The sequence below is a fragment of the Megascapheus bottae genome, chromosome 32, assembly GCF_031878675.1.
Source record: "Megascapheus bottae isolate mThoBot1 chromosome 32, mThoBot2.hap1, whole genome shotgun sequence".
Classification (NCBI taxonomy): domain Eukaryota; kingdom Metazoa; phylum Chordata; class Mammalia; order Rodentia; family Geomyidae; genus Megascapheus; species Megascapheus bottae.
This window is the reverse complement of record NC_143540.1, coordinates 4,106,477-4,122,546: the sequence shown is the minus strand read 5'-3', so window position 1 is coordinate 4,122,546 and position 16,070 is coordinate 4,106,477. Positions and strand designations below refer to the sequence as shown.

Sequence of the window (16,070 nt, the reverse complement as noted above, 5' to 3'; positions counted from 1 at the left end):
AAGCATGGAAGAGAAGTCTTTCACATTTGGTATATACAGATTTGACATCTAACCAATTTATAAGCTCTGGTGACCACACTGGCAGTTCTAGCTGCAAATAAGTTCACATTTCACTCAAACCTTAAACACACTGAAGGAATTTGGTGAGGGAGGGACTGTTTAGGGACTGAGTTTGGTGGGGAACAGGACAAGTAATTCTACATAGAATCATAAAAAAAGGAGAAATAACACTCTCATTAGAATAGTTGATAAGCAAATGAGGAATAGGGAAAAGGCAAAAAAAATTGTAAGACAATATATACAGTGTGAGATGGCCTTGTCATTATCCATCTTCCTCGGTTGCTCAAGTGCTAGGATTTACAGGTATATGAAAACTTGCCTAGCTTTATAATCTCTCTTTTCCGGAGGTAAATATTTATAAATATTTTGGGGGGACCAAGGGGTCCTAGGAGCTGTTCTTGAGCTTCTTTGCTCAAGGCTAGTGTTGCATCACTTCCACCAGACTTTTCTGAGTTGTAACAGACTTTCATGCGCTGGCTGGCTTCAAACAGTAATCCTCAGATCTCAGCCTCCTGAGTAACTAGGATTACAAGTGTAAGCCACTAGTGTCTGGCGTCATTTTTTTTTTTTTTTACGGAGGACATAGCAGTGAAATTATCAAGCATCATCAAAGGAACAACTTTCATAAGTTTGTCATGAAACGATCCCTTTTTGTCAGATGTGTACATACAAAAATTCAGCTGGGCCAGGCACAGTGGCTCACACCTGTAATCCTAGCTAGTCAGGAGCTAAGATCTGAGGATCAAGGTTCAAAGCCACCCAGGGCACCAAAGGACCTGAGACTCTTATCTCCAATTAACCTCTAGAAAATGGAAAGTGGGGCTTGGCTGAAGGGTAGGGCAGGAGCCTTGAGCTGAAGAGCTCAGGGACAGTGCTCAGGCCCAGGGGAAGGGGAAGGGTGGTAGCCTTGAGCTGAAGAACTCAGGGGCAATGCCCAGGCCCAGAGTACAAGCCCCATGACCCACAAAAAAAAAAAAAAAATTTAGCTGGGAGTTGATGACTCACACCTATATTCCTTCCTATCTACTCAGGAGATTGAGATATGAGGATCACAGCTCAGAATCAGCCCACCACAATTCTGATAAAAATTAAACATTTAATTTTTTGAATGCCACATATTTAAAAAAAATTCCTCCAAAAAGATTATACCTCTAAGGTTTTTAAATTAAAAAAACATGTACAGATACATAAATAGCAAATATTCTTCATAAAAGTTAAAAGCAATTTAACCATATGCTAAAGAAATAATAAGTATCACTCATCCTTATGATTTACTAAAGTCACTAAAATCGTGCTAATATAGAATATTTAATGTCCTGTTGAATAAATAAGGAGAGATAACAGCTGTAAGAAAGTTACAGATCATCCTTTCTTTTGTCAAATACTCTGAAAAACATGTTACTTATTTTAAGTACAGTTCTAAAAGCTGGGCTGAGGCTATAAAAACTCCCTTGGAGCTGGGCGGTGATGGCTCACAACTATAGTCCTAGCTACCCAGGAGGGTGAGGTATGGGAATTTTGGTCCTAAGCAACCTAAGCAGACAAATCTGAGATACTCTCATTTCTATTTATCACTCGCCCTCCACCCCCCGGCAGGGAGGGTAAGGGGGAGTGTGGCTCAAGTGGTAAAGGCCCAGTTGTAAGCAAAATAAAAGCCAAGTGAGAAGGTGGTAGCTAAAGTTCAAGGCTGCCATTCCTATTATCTACTCCCCATTTACTTGGCACAATTTAAAGTATATCATATTAGTTTTTTGTGTTTTTTTTTTAAAGGCAAAATCCTTTAGGAAGAAAATTCTTTGGGTCACAATTTAAGGCCCAAAGTTGTTACCTTGGTGGTAAGATATGTGCTTTTAGCAAATGGCACAGGGAGGGCAGAAGCAGAAGGGTGGAGGTCAGGAGAAGGGAAGGAGTTATATGCAGTGCCGGCCCATTGACTACATATCAACTATTGACAATCTTGCTCTACACATGAAATATAAACACATTTAAAGTGAACTAAAATTAAATAAAGTTAAAATTAACTACAACCCTTTAAAGATTTACCTGCATTGCACTCTTGCCCAGTTTCACCACCTCAAATAACGTAACAGGCTCCCCTTCCCCGTTCTGTTGAGGGTGCCCATTAGCTCTTCCACGGCCTGCTCCTCGAACTCCAGCTTCGATTCGGCTTTTCTCTCCAGGAGATTTTCGAGGCTTCTTATTTGTAGACTGAATAAAAATTGAAAAACAAAATGAAACTGTAGTAAACGTGCTTACTCCTTGCTTTAAATAAAATTATCTCATACCATGCTTGGTTCTTTAGAAGGTATTTAGCATTACTACATCTAAGAGGTAAACTCCTATTCCCACCCCCCCCAAAAAACTACTTTTACGGTTTGTATTCACTGCTAATAAACAGTGCAGACAGTATAGAGAAAATAAAGCTTAAAAACCGATTAGATTTGTGCAAAAACTGTTTCAACCATGCCCAGTCATAACATTGTAAACTTCTCAATACTCTACTTGTTTAGAAACTTTTTTTCTCTTTTTTTTTTTTTTTTTTTTTGCCAGTCCTGGGCTTGGGTTCAGGGCTTGAGCACTGTCCTTGGACTTTCTCAACGCTAGAGCTCTACCACTTGAGCCTCAGCACCACTTCCGGCTTTTTTCTATGTATGTGGTACTGAGGAATCGAACCCGGGTCTTCATGCATGCGAGGCAAGCACTTTAACCACTAGGCCAAACTCCCAGCCCATCTCTCTTTTTTTTTTTTTGCCAGTCCTGGGCTTGAGCTCAGGGCTTGAGCACTGTCCTTGGACTTTCTCAAGGCCAGCACTCTACCACTTGAGCCTCAGCACCACTTCCAGCTTTTTTGCTACATATGTGGGGTACCGAGGAATCGAACCCAGGTCTTCATGCATGCTAGGCAAGCACTCTACCACTAGGCCAAACTCCTGGCCCCCCCATCTCTTTTTTTATTAAAGAATTTATTAGCATTGATTTTTACATTATATGAAACTTTACTTTTATTCAATAAATCACTTCTGAAAAAATGCTATGTATTCTTCCTCTACTGAAGTGCCCAAGACTTCCTAAGTCCTGCAACAAATAAATGGAAATACTTGGAATCATTCTCATCACTACAAATACCACAATAAACAAAGCAAGTCTTTTTGCCCCCCCCCATCCATTTGTGTGTGTGTGTGTGTGTGTGTGTGTGTGTGTGTGTGTGTGTGTGATGGGGCTTGAACTCTGGGCCTGAGCACTGTCCCTGAGCTCTTCAGCTCAAAGCTACCGCTTTACCACTTGAGCCACAGTGCCACTTCCAGTTTTCTGGTAGTTAACTGAAGACAGAAGTCTCACAGATTTCTGTGTCTGGGCTCGCTTTGAACTATAATCTTCAGATCTCAGCCTCGTAGGTAGCTTAAGATTACAGGCATGAGTCATTGGCTTCCATTTTTTCTTATTTTCTTAAAGTCAATATCAAATAACACCTATCTATGTCTTGCCTTTAAAACCAAGAAGAATTTAGGATATTAATTTGCTATCACTTTATCCATATCCATAAATTTCAGTCACTTTTAAAGCTGCTTTACAAAACTCATCAATGCTGGTAAACATAACACAATTCTGAAAAAAAATATATATATATATTTTTAGGGGGGGGGTGGTCAGTCCTGGAACTTGAATACAGGGCCTGGGCAATGTCCCAAGGTTAGCATTCTACCACTTGAGCTACAGCACCACTTCCTGCCTTTTCTGTTTATGTGGTACTGAGGAATTGAACCCAGGTCTTCATGCATGCTAGGCAAACACACTACCACTAAGTCTCATTCCCAGCTCATATGAAAACTTTTTTCTTTTTTTTCTTTTTTGCCAGTCCTAGGCTTGAGCTGGGGGCCTGAGCATTGTCGGTGGACTTTCGCAAGGCTAGAGCTCTACCACTTGGTACTGAGGAATCGAACCCAGGTCTTTGTGCATGCTAGGCAAGCACTCTACCTCTAGGCCAAACTCCCAGCCCCCCACGTGAAAACTCTTAAGAGGCTACTTGTTAGTCTTCCTTTCATATCAGTTATCTTCCTACTACCTGTAATATATTCGTTACATGCGTTATCCAGCGGTCTCTGTTAAGCATCTTTTCTTCTCTATCACTGGAGTCTTATTGGGGTAATTAAAACCATTCTCATTATAGCCTTGTTCCAATGATAATTGACTGGTCCTTGTCGCGAAATCCACCATATCTGAATTGCTTTGTGATTGGGAGCCAGACCCTGTCACATTACTCTATTTCAACCTGCTGCAGTAGCAGCCTTTATAAACAGAGGGCATTGGAGGAACATTAACAAAGTAGAGCTCATTTATTAGGGGGCTGGGGGGCCAACTCTAGGTGACACAATCTGCTCTATCATGTGCAATTATTGTCTTTATTAGTACTGTTATCAATTCTTAGTGATTATTGGCCTTAAAACAAATTGTGTATATATGGAAATATATAAATTGCTAAATCTTAAAATAAATTTTATTTACAAAAAAGTGAAAACTATTACACAAAATTAGAATAGTACATTTATTACAATTAATGAACTAGCCTCAAACACTAACAAAGCCATATTTTATATGCATTTTTTTACTTTTTTACCATAATGACTTGTTCCCTGTTTCCAGATCCTATGAGGAATACCAAAGACACATAATCATCAGGCCTTTCCCCTAAGGTCATCGTGTCTGTAACAGTTTTGCAGGTTCTCCTGGTTTTTGATACTTCAGTAGTACTGAAGAATACCAATTAGCTATTTTCTAAAAGGTCCTTCACTAGGATTTGTCTTGTGTTTTTGCCATTACTGAGCTAGGTTTATATGTATTTGTGAGAAGAAAACAGATAAAAATATTTTTATCATCCTTTTTTTTCTTTTTTGTTGGTTGTAGGGCTTGAACTCTGGGCCTGAGTGTTGTCTCTGAGCTCTTCAGGTCAAGGCTACCACCCTACCCCTTGAGCTACAGTGCCATTTCCAATTTTCTGGTGGTTAGAGCTAAGAGTCTTACAAACTTTAGTGCTGGGATGGCTTTGAATCAAAATCCTCAGATCTCAGCCTCCTGAGTAGTTAGGATGACAGATATAAGCCACCAAACCTAGCTTTTATCATCTCTAATCAAGTATACATTTTATTAGCATAATGCATGAATACTGATATTGACTTTAATCACTTAGTATCTGTCAGGATTTTCCACTGCAAAGTTTTGTTTCCTTCCTGTTTTTTGTTATACTCTTTAATAGAAAGTTACCACACACAGCCCACACATTGTTATAGGAGACAGTACTTATATAAATTATTTGTAAAGGGTATCAATGTATGTGAATTAATGCACCTTCTATCTGTAACCCTTTTCTATCATGTAACCCTTTTACTAATTACAATAAAAAAAAGAAAAAAAAAGAAATAAAATAAAAAAAATAAAATTCAAAAAAAAATAAAAAAATAAAAAAAAATAAATTATTTGTAATTCTTCAACATAGTACGTTTTTAGATTCTCAACAAATTATTAATCCAATTCAATGTGAACTGAACAATTACTTTATACTTTAGGTTTTATTTCTGCACCAATTAATTTTCTTTCTATTGTTCCAGTCTGGTTCCAGTCTTTTAGCACTCATTGGCCCTACAATATTCGGTCCCACGCTTATTGTTTCTAATCTCAGCTTTGGTAATGGAATCAACCAATACTACAAAGGGACAATACATCTTAATCAATGAGACAGAGACAGACAGACATTCAAATTAAAAACTAAAATGGGGATGAAGTGCAGCCTAGTGGTAGAGTGCTTGCCTACCATGCATGAAGTTCAATCCCTTGGTACCATGTACAGAAAAAGCTGGAAGTGGTACTGTGACCCAAATGGTAGAGCTCTAGCCTTGAGAAAGCTCAAGGACAGTGCCTAGGCTCTGAGTTCAAGCCCCCAGGATAGGCCAAGGGGGAAAAAAAAAACAAAAACTAAAATGGGGCAAGGACATATCTTAGTGTCAGAGTTCTAAGATGTGCAAAGCACTGGGTTTAATTCCTACAACAGCAAAAAACAACAAACGAATCAACTAATCAACCAATCAACAACAACAACAAAAAAATGAATGGCAGTTGTTTCAAATGAAAATTTATACATTAAGAAACCTTTAGCAACCTAAGCAGCAACTAAGTTTATCTGGGGGTTCAATCCTATCCTACCAGAATCACTATAAGATTGAAGTCTTGGGAACCCAGGCCATTACATACAAATTCTACCTTAGTCTGTTAGATCACATATATGACAACCAAAAGCATAGATCTAGCTATGCTGAAATCTCTAAATTCTAACTGATCTTTCAGACTTAATTTTCTTAGTAGAGCATGAACAAATCATGTATCTACTGCAAATACCTGCCTGGTAAGTTGTTCTCTCTTGTTACCAGCGAGTAGATATCTGCATTCAATTAGTGAGAATGTCTAGAGTGTATGTCTTATCTCAGAGTCTGACTTTTGCAATTTAAGTCTCAAGTGATAATTATATGACATTATCAGATATGCATAATTTAAATCTTAACAATAAGGAGACTAATACAAAGAATCATCTGATAAATGTCTTCATCTCCATTTTTCAAAATGCAAATGAAATAAGATTGGGGTGGCTACAGTGTTACTAGGGTTTTGAACTCAGGACCCATGCCTCCTATACAAGTATTCTTCCATTAGAGCCACACTCCAAATAAGAGAAACTAATACATAAAAGGAAACACAATGAGTTACATTTGGTTAGATCATGAACTGGTAAAATAAACAATGAGCAAGATAATTAACGTACAGGAACTATCCAGATAACAGCATCTTACCATTAGTATATTTCCTGGTTTTACTAATCATATAATTTAAGTAAATACACTTACAAGACACTGAAGGCTGGGAATGTGGCTTAGTAAAAGTGCTTGCCTAGCGCTCATGAAGCCTTGAGTTTGATTCCTCAGTACTACCTAAATAGAAAAAGCTGCAAGTGGCACTGTGGGCTCAAGTGGTCGAGTGCTAGCCTTAACCATAAGAAGCTCAGGGACAGTGCCTAGGCCCCAAGTCCAAGCCCCAGGACTGACAAACAAACCAACAAAAAACCATGGTTCTGCATTGACCTTAAACACAGAGGAAAAAAAAAAAGAGGTTAAAATGGCAAAGAAACATATGAGAAGATGCTCATCATCCATGGTCATAAAGGAAATGCAAATAAAAACAACCTTAAGATACCACCTTACCCGAATCAGAATGGCCAAGATTCTGAACTGAGACAACAACAAATGCTGGCAGGGATGTGGAGAAAGAGGAACCCTACTGCACTGCTGGTAGGAATGTAAACTAGTTCGATCACTCTGGAAGGCAGTTTGGAGGTTCCTGAAAAAACTAAAAGTAGACCTACGATTCCACCATACCACTTCTAGGCATCTACCCTGAACATCATAACCCAGCATATGACAAGGACACCCATTCCACCACGTTCATCACTGCACTATTCACAATGGCCAAGAGATGGAAACAACACAGATGCCCCACTACAGAGGAATGGATACAAAAAATGTGGTGCATAAATACAAGGGAATTCTACATAGCCAACAGACAAGATAAAATAATGGCATTCATTGGGAAGTGGATGAAACTAGAGCAAATTGTGTTGAGTGAGATAAGCCAAGACCAAAAGAACCAAAAGCAAATGGTCTCCTTGATATGCAGATATTAGATCCAAACAGTAGAGCTCTAGCCTTGAGAAAAGTCCAAGGACAGTGCTCAAGCCCTAAGTTCAAGCCCCATGACTGGAAAAAAAAAAAATTGACATAAGGCTGGGGGGCCAGAAGTTTGGCCTAGTGGTAGTGGCCTAGCATTCACGAAGACCCAGGTTCCATACCTCGGCACCACATACATACATAGAAAAAAGCCGGAAATGGAGCTGTTACTCAAGTGGTGGAGCTCTAGCCTTGAGAAAGCCCAAGGACAGAGCTCAGGCTCTGAGCTCAAACCCAGGACTGGCAAATAAATGAATGAATGAATGAATGAATGAATGCACAAAGTTAGTGCTTCTTTTGAATTCTGTAAGCCATTCTAGCAAAATAATCAAACCTAAGGTGGGGGGAGGGCTAGGAGGGGGAATGTTTGACAATCTTTCAGAAGCACAGGTAAAACAAACTGGGACTTGAAACAGGCATCTAAGGAAAGGGGTGAGTATTGAGGACTGAACTGAATTAGATTGCAGGACACCCAACTGATGTCTATGTCTCAAAACTGCTTGCTTGCTTGCTTGTTGGGGGAGAAAAATCCCCATGCCTTTTGAGTTCAGAGAAGTTGTCAATGTTTATTGTTGTGTACAGTAGTTTTGCATAATTCCCTATCACATTTCAAACTGAAACAGTTACAAATGAATTAAAGTCAAGAATAATGTTAAAAATAACATGAAGAAAAAAGAGGTGAAAAGATGAAACAGACTGCCATACTTTGGTACCTGCTGAAGCTGGAAAACGACTATTTGCGGGGAGCCTGGTTACACTTTATCTCCTATGAGAGAAAGTTTTTCATACAAAAAACTTCTATAAGTAGGGCTGAACTTAGAAATTAGAAATCAGATCACAAGAGGGAATAGAATACTACAAGCCCTAAGCCCTTGGCACACAGTGACAAGTATCTCTGAAGGTTTATGCATATTCAAATGAGACAGAACCCTTAAAATACATAAAGATACTTTTCCATATGATTATATCACATTCTTCTAAGCTTCTTAGTCATATGTCAATGAAACCAGACCTAAGCTCCAAACAACTACAACCAAGCAATCAGAGCTGCAGGTGAAAGGCAGGTCTTAATTAACAATACTTCATTCGATGTTTTTTTTTCTTTTTCATTTTTTTATTGTAATTAGTAAAAGGGTTACATGGTATTTGCCAGATAGAAGGTGCATTAATTCACATACATTGATACCCTTTCATTCATTTGATGTTTATAACTACCTTTGTGGCTTCACATGGATCACTAACTCTAAACAGAGATACTATCTTCATTTTCATTTTCTAGTAACTGCTAAGCAAAGATATAAAGTAAAATTGCCCAAAACTCTACCATGTCATGAAGTATTGACAGTATCTGCAGTACATGAGATAAAACAATTCACATGAATTTATGAGTAAGCAGTAAGGAGCATAGAAGACTAACGTAATACATACTGGAGGCCGGCCAGGACGACCTCTTTTCCTTTTTCCTTTGACCTCCGTTTCTTCAAGTTCACTGCCAGCATCAGAATGGGCTGTAGTTTCATTAGTTGAATCCCTAGAAAATGAGCATTGTTTTAGTCATCAAATTAATCAATAAATGCAATATGGTTCTATTCCACTACTTTCCTTACATCCTGCTTTATCACTGACAAGTAAATACTTCCACATTCACAAAAACTTCAGTAAACCAAGACTGCTTTTCTCCTCCCTACCTAACGTCACATAACAGTGGGTGAAATGAATCCCCAAACAAGAGGGAAATGAAGAGGAGGAAATTACTGTGGATATGGCAGCTGCTATATAAAATTAAAATGCAAAATGAAGTTCTAAATGACTAATTCTTCAGCATAAGGTGATGAAGGGTTGGCCTGGGATGTAGCTCAATGGTAAAGTGCTTGCCTTTACCATTCAAACTGAGTAGTTTGATTTCCCAGCATCAAAACAGAAGGGGCTGGAGGGGGGGGTGAGGGGACAAAAAAAAATTGGAGCTCAAGAGGAATTTTCATCAACACACACATGATCATACATATTTATTATTTGAAGGATGCGTAAAACATAATTTATGAATAATAAACTATTCAACACTTTCTACTGTAAATTCCATATAGCCAACTCTTGAAAAATGGTTTTTAACATACTATGTCCATACAGAATGGATGCAACTGATAAACAGGAAATATGACAGGAAAGATGGTTGTTAATTTTGCTGACATTAGTGGATAAGACACGAGCTATATAATATAGAGCTGGGCACCAGCTAGCTAATAATCCTAGCTAATCAAGAGGCTGAAATCTGAGACGCACGATTCAAAACCAGACTGAGAAGGAAACTCTTATCTCCAATTAATCATAGAAAAAGCTGCAAGTGACACAGTGACTCAAGTGGTAGAGTGCTAGCCATAAACAAAAGGAGCCCAAGACAGTGCCCAGGCCCCAGAATTGGCGGGGGGTGGGGTTGGGGTGGGGGGTAGCTATATAAAAAAAAAGACATCTGCTGGAACAACTTGGTCGGAGTCAATCCTGTGAGCAACTACTTTGCAGAATTACAGTTCTTAATGCTAGGTCAGTACTACCTGAATTTTTGATCATCTAATGGCTACAGACAAGCATTAACACTTTTTGTTGGTAGTGGTGGTGGTTGTGGGACTTGAACTCTGGGCCTGGGCGTTGTCCGTGAGCTCTTCAGCTCAAGGCTACTGCCCTACCCCTTGAGCCACAGTGCCACTTCCAGTTTTTTCTCAAACTTCAGTGACGGGCTGGCTTTGATTGAACCTTGATCCTCAGACCTCAGCCTCCTGAGTAGCTAGTATTACAGGCATGAGCTGCCACATCCAGCTAAAGCATTAACACTTTTAAGATTAATACACATTATTAACATTTATTGAGCTTTTTAATTCACATTATTAACAATTTCTTGACCATTTACTTGTGTTTATAATCAAACACAGACAATAAACCAAGTCACGATTTCTACTATCTACTGATTTTCATGGTGTAACTACTTGTACTACTGCCAACTTCAAACTACCAAAGCAGTGGCACCCATGAATACAGGGCTGTAAAATGAGAAATAGCAGCATACAAGTAAAATGTAATTTCTATCATGTAATCAAAACAAGTGTAATAAAAAACTCAAGATAATAGTTACAGAAGCCAGGCATGGAAGAAAATATCTGTAATCTCAGCTACTTAGAAATTAAAGGATACTCATGAGTTCAAGACGAGCCTGGACAAAGCTAATGAGATCCCGTAAGAGTATCTCAAGAACAAAAATAAAATGAAATGACATAAGACGGAATTATGGCTCAAAGAGTAAACCTTAGTTCAATCCCTGGTACTGCAGCAATAATATTAGTAACAGTAAAAATAAAGACATAATTACAAAATGATGTCTTCAGTACTTATTCCTTTGCTAGAATTGTAATTATCCAGTATGATACTGTTGCACCCTTTCACAAGCTTTATTTCATACAATACTCCATTTTTAACCATGAAAGGAACAAATGCTGATGTCAGGAGAGCAATTGCCTTTTTTTTTTTTTTTGGAAGTTAAACAGAGTTTTATTCTGTGCCTAGCACCGAGAATCATACTGACCGGTCAGGGGCCTTTTTTTTTAAAGTCGGTTGTGGGGCTTGAACTCAGGGCCTGTAACTGTCTCTGAGCTTCTTTTGCTCTGCACTTAAGCCACAGCACCACTTCCAGCCTTTTCTGTTTACATGGTACTGAGGAATCGAACTTAGGGCTTCATGCATTCTAGGCAAGCACTCTACCACTATGAAATTTGGTTTGTTTTATTTTGGGGGGGGCGGGGGGCCACGCGCGCAGGGCATAGGGCTTGAACTCCGACTGGGCGCTGTCCCTGAGCTCTTCAACTCAAGACTACCGCCCTATCCTTGAGCCAATCCTCACTTCCCATTTTCGAGAGGTTAATTGGAGATGAGAGCCTCAGGTCCTCCTGAGTAGCTAGGATTACAGTCAAGAGCCACCACACCTGGCTGAAAATTTTTTTAATTGAGGAAGTATTTCCTCTTTGAAACTGATGAATCTCAGCCATTTACTTGTTAAAGCAAAGGAAATACTGCAAAGTGGTACTGAAAAGCAGGGTCACTGCTGTGGTTATGCCTGACGATGTGATTCAGAAGCCTTCACAAATGGTTTTCAGGATACATCTGGACAAATTAGGGGACAGAAGGCAGAGAAAGCCTACAATCCTGGAATGCAACTTACAGACAATTCCAGTGATGACTCCGAAGACCAGAATGCACCCAGAAATGTAAACAATTATGCTCAGGGGGTTTCAAAAGAAGAATTCTCTTGGGAATTGGACTGGGAGATATTAATGCTTTACCACAGTAAGGAATCAGACTTCCTTTTGTCCATGTCCTGAGACTTTGTGGGAGGCTGAACTTAAAGGTGGGAGGAAAAAAAAAAAAGAACTAGGTTATCTGGAGGAAGAAATGTCAAGGTAACAAAACACTTTGGAAGCCAGATGGGTATTTCCGGCAGCTTTTACTTTAAGTGTTAGATATTCTTTATTGGAAATTTATAAATACGCCACACTAAAATGCTTTTCAATAAGTAAAAGGCAGATTTCGAACAGGTAATTCTAATTAAATTGGCATAGTCGAGATAAAAAAATATAGACACTGCTTCTTCATCTTCAACCACTGCTTTTAACAGGCTCATGATCATAAATCCTGCTTGGTTCTGGGACAGTGAAGTGATTTCCTTAGTATTAAACATGTTCTCATAAACTAGGCCCCGGTGGTTCACACCTGTAATCCTAGCTACTAAGGAGGATGAGATCTGAGAATCTCGGTTTGAAGCCATCCCAGACAGAAACTATGAGACTCTTATCTCCAATAAACTACTAAAACAATGCCAGAAGTGGCATTGTTACTCAAATGGTAGAACGCTAGTCTTGAGGGTGAAGGAGAGGAAGCAAGCTCAGGGACATTGCCCAGAATTAACACTCAAGCCTTAAGGACCAGTGAGGGAGAGAGAGAGAGAGAGAGAGAGGGAGAAGGAAGGGCAGAGAAGAAAAAAGGTTCTCATAACAAGTTATATAAATCTAAATATAAAACCAATTTTTGACAGATTTGGGAACGGTATTCTTCCCCATCTTGCTGAAAAATCGAGCATTACTAAGGTCAGTCATATCACAGAAAATGAAAACAATAGGTTTTTTTTAAAGATCACATTTACTTAACCACTATCCAGTTTTACTTAAATCAGAATGAAACAAGTACATTCTGTCCATCATTCATGATCAGAATTCAGATGTTAAAAGAGATAAATTATGGTACCATTTCTTTTTAAAGCCATGAGACATTTGGTTTGTAGTAAATACGGCAGTTTTTTTGAGATAAGCTATCCCTTTTTCCCTTTTTCCCCTTTTTTTGGGGGGGGGGTGCAGTCCTGGGGACTGAACTCAGGGCCTGAGCACTGTCCTGGGATTTTCCGCAAGAATAGTACTCTACCACTTGAGTCATAGCACTACTTCCAGCTTTTTTCTATGTATGTGGTACAGAGGAATCGAACCCAGCTCTTCGTGCATGCTAGGCAAGTACTCTACTACTAGGCCAAACTCCCGGCTCCTGTTTTCCTTCTCAATGTCAGCAAAGATCAATTTTGCTCCAGGAATGAAATAGTCCCCAAGTATATCATCTCCCCAGATGATGCCTTTGTTCTTGTTGGCATCTGTGTAAGACAATCTAGCTGCCTGACCCGTCTTCCGACCACAAAGACCGTGGAGATGAGGCCCAGTCTTGTGCTTGCCTCCCCTTTCAACAGTCTGGCACTGGGCATACTTCTGAATAAAAATCTTCTTGACTTTCTCAACACCACTTATTTTAAATTCACTCTTCTGTAGCTACTACAAGGAAGAAATCTGCACTAAAGCTGGACATCCTGCTATCTACGCTACCCATGTATTGATTTAAACTGATAAATCCGTTGCAAAAATGCAGAGTAGAAAGACTTGAAAAACTGACACCTTGGGAAAGGTGCTGCTATGAAAGGGGCAGCTGAAGTTGATAGTGTCTTTAAAATGAAGCTAAGGCCCTTGTACTGCAAACACTGGAAGGATACTTTCAGGCCTTCTGAGGCCTTAAACACCAAACACATAGGCTCACAACACCAAACTCATAGGTTCATCATATCACACTGGAAAATGCAAGGGACCTTCATTTGAGAGAACTCCTAGGAAACAGGGAACAGTTTCCCTGAGATCTATTTCCAAGGGTTCAGTGGACAAAATGCTCAAAAGCTGCAGCTGCAGTGACTTGAACAGGCCAGGTATACAGCTGACACCTTGGCATCATCCACATGATGCGCGAGATTTTTGAGCAGGCAGAATGCTAGCGCAGAAGGGTCAGGAAGGTACCAGAAAGATTTCAGAGGACAGCCTCAAAAGCTAGGCAATGTGTGGCAGGTTCAGAGTTCCTACAAAGAACCTCTGACAAGATAGGCTGCGAGAGCAGGGCTGAGTCTCCAGTGGAGATCTCAGGATGTGCAGTGCCTGCAGAAGGAAGTTGCCGCCAGAAAACAAAGCCAGCCCAAGGGACAGGTGCTGTGGGCTGTGACCAACACAGCTTCAGAGATAGGACCAGCCAGGCCCTTCAAAGCACATCCTACACCAGCAGGGCTCAAGATCCCAGACGGGGAGTTTTATATCATAATTCTATCCTGATGAGTTTTTGTTCTTACTTTGGGGTCCGATTTCTCCGTAGTATTTACTTCTCCCTTTGGGAATACTGTTTACCCTATACTACTGTATCTTGAAAGGTTTTTTTGTTTTTAAATAACTTTCAAAAGGACTCAGTTGAACCTGCTTTGAACCTCAGAGGAAAATCTGGATTTAGATTTTTGAGCATTGTGTAGATTATTAGAAAAGAATGAAATGCAATTTGCATTGAGATGGACAAGAGCCCTTTGGTGCTAGGGGCAGAAAACTATGATTCAGATAAGTTTCCTAGAACCACAGGAAAATGGTAGAATCTTTAGCAGTGGCGGCCAGTAGGAAGAAGTCAGGTCACTAGTGGCATATACTTGAGAGGACATTGGTATAGTAGTCCTCTCAACTCTTGGCCTCACACATCGGGAGGTAAGAAGTCACTTCATTACATATTCCCACCACAATACGCTGTCTCATTATAAGCACAGAGCAATGTAATTGTAGGCTAGAATCTCGGAAACTGAAGGCCAAAATAAACTTTTCCTCCTTATAAATCAGTTATCTCAGTTGGAGGCATGGCTCAAGTGGCAGAGTACCTACTTAGCAAACCATGAGACCCTCAGTTCAACCCCCCATGCCACAAGATAGATGCATAGGCTAAGCAAAATAATATATGCAAACACATCCACAAGATATCCAGAAAATTTAAGCCTTCATAAGCTTATTAAAACTCAATGCATCATAGAAAACATATCTAGCTCACATATCTAAACCAGAGCTCAAGCACCCAAACTTCAGATCACTACTATCTACTACTACATATATATTACAGATTCATAATTTCATCATGAAAAATTCAGTTACAAAGCATAACATGAGGGGTTGGAAGGATGAATCAGGTGATAGAGCAATAGCCAATGAGTGTAAGTGGCAGATACTGAGTTTGAGTCTGGGTCCTGAAAACAATTCAAAAACAGCGTCTTAGACATTATCAATACAACCACATTAAATACAAATACAACTTAAAACCAGCCTCTTTCACATTTTGTCAGTTATTATTGTGATGGTGTGCTAGGAGCTGACCATACTCCCCATTCTACCTCCCCCTCAAAAAACACCCCCACAAAAGTGCTGGATTTAGGAGGTAGAGGTAGTAGCATTACACAAGGTATAGAGCTAGGAAAAAACATACAGAAATGTAGAAGCACAGGACAACTACTCTAACTTTAATGACTGGAGGAACTTGGACAAAGATATCTCAACAAAGATATATAAATAGATAATACTGAGTTGAGAAGGTAAAGGCAAAAGTGCCTAAGAAAGCTGGGTGTTTGTGACTCACACTTGTAATCCTAGTGGTTCAAAGCAAGCCTGGGCAGGAAAGTCTGTGAAACTCTTATCTCCAATAAACTACTCAGAAAAAAAAATGGAGTGGTGCTGTAACTCAAAGTGGTAGAGCACTAGCTTTGAGATAAAGAAGCTAAGAGACAGTGTCCAGACCCTGAGAGTTCAAGCCCCACAACCACCACCACCAACAACAACAATAACAACAACAAAAGAATGCCAAAGAACAAAAGATAAAGAAATGAGT

At 39.5% G+C, this 16,070-nt stretch overlaps 1 protein-coding gene across 1 annotated transcript in view; it reads right to left on the bottom strand.

Moving 5' to 3' along the window:
• The window catches only part of Stag1 (STAG1 cohesin complex component), a 152,341-nt gene that overhangs the window by 91,948 nt on the left and 44,323 nt on the right, over window positions 1-16,070 (bottom strand). Inside the window, exons 3-4 of the mRNA XM_090323096.1 lie at window positions 9,255-9,357; window positions 2,104-2,268 (exon numbers count right to left, since the gene is read on the bottom strand). Coding sequence (XP_090179222.1) covers window positions 2,104-2,268; window positions 9,255-9,357 — 268 coding nt within the window. The remainder of the gene's footprint in view (window positions 1-2,103; window positions 2,269-9,254; window positions 9,358-16,070) is intronic.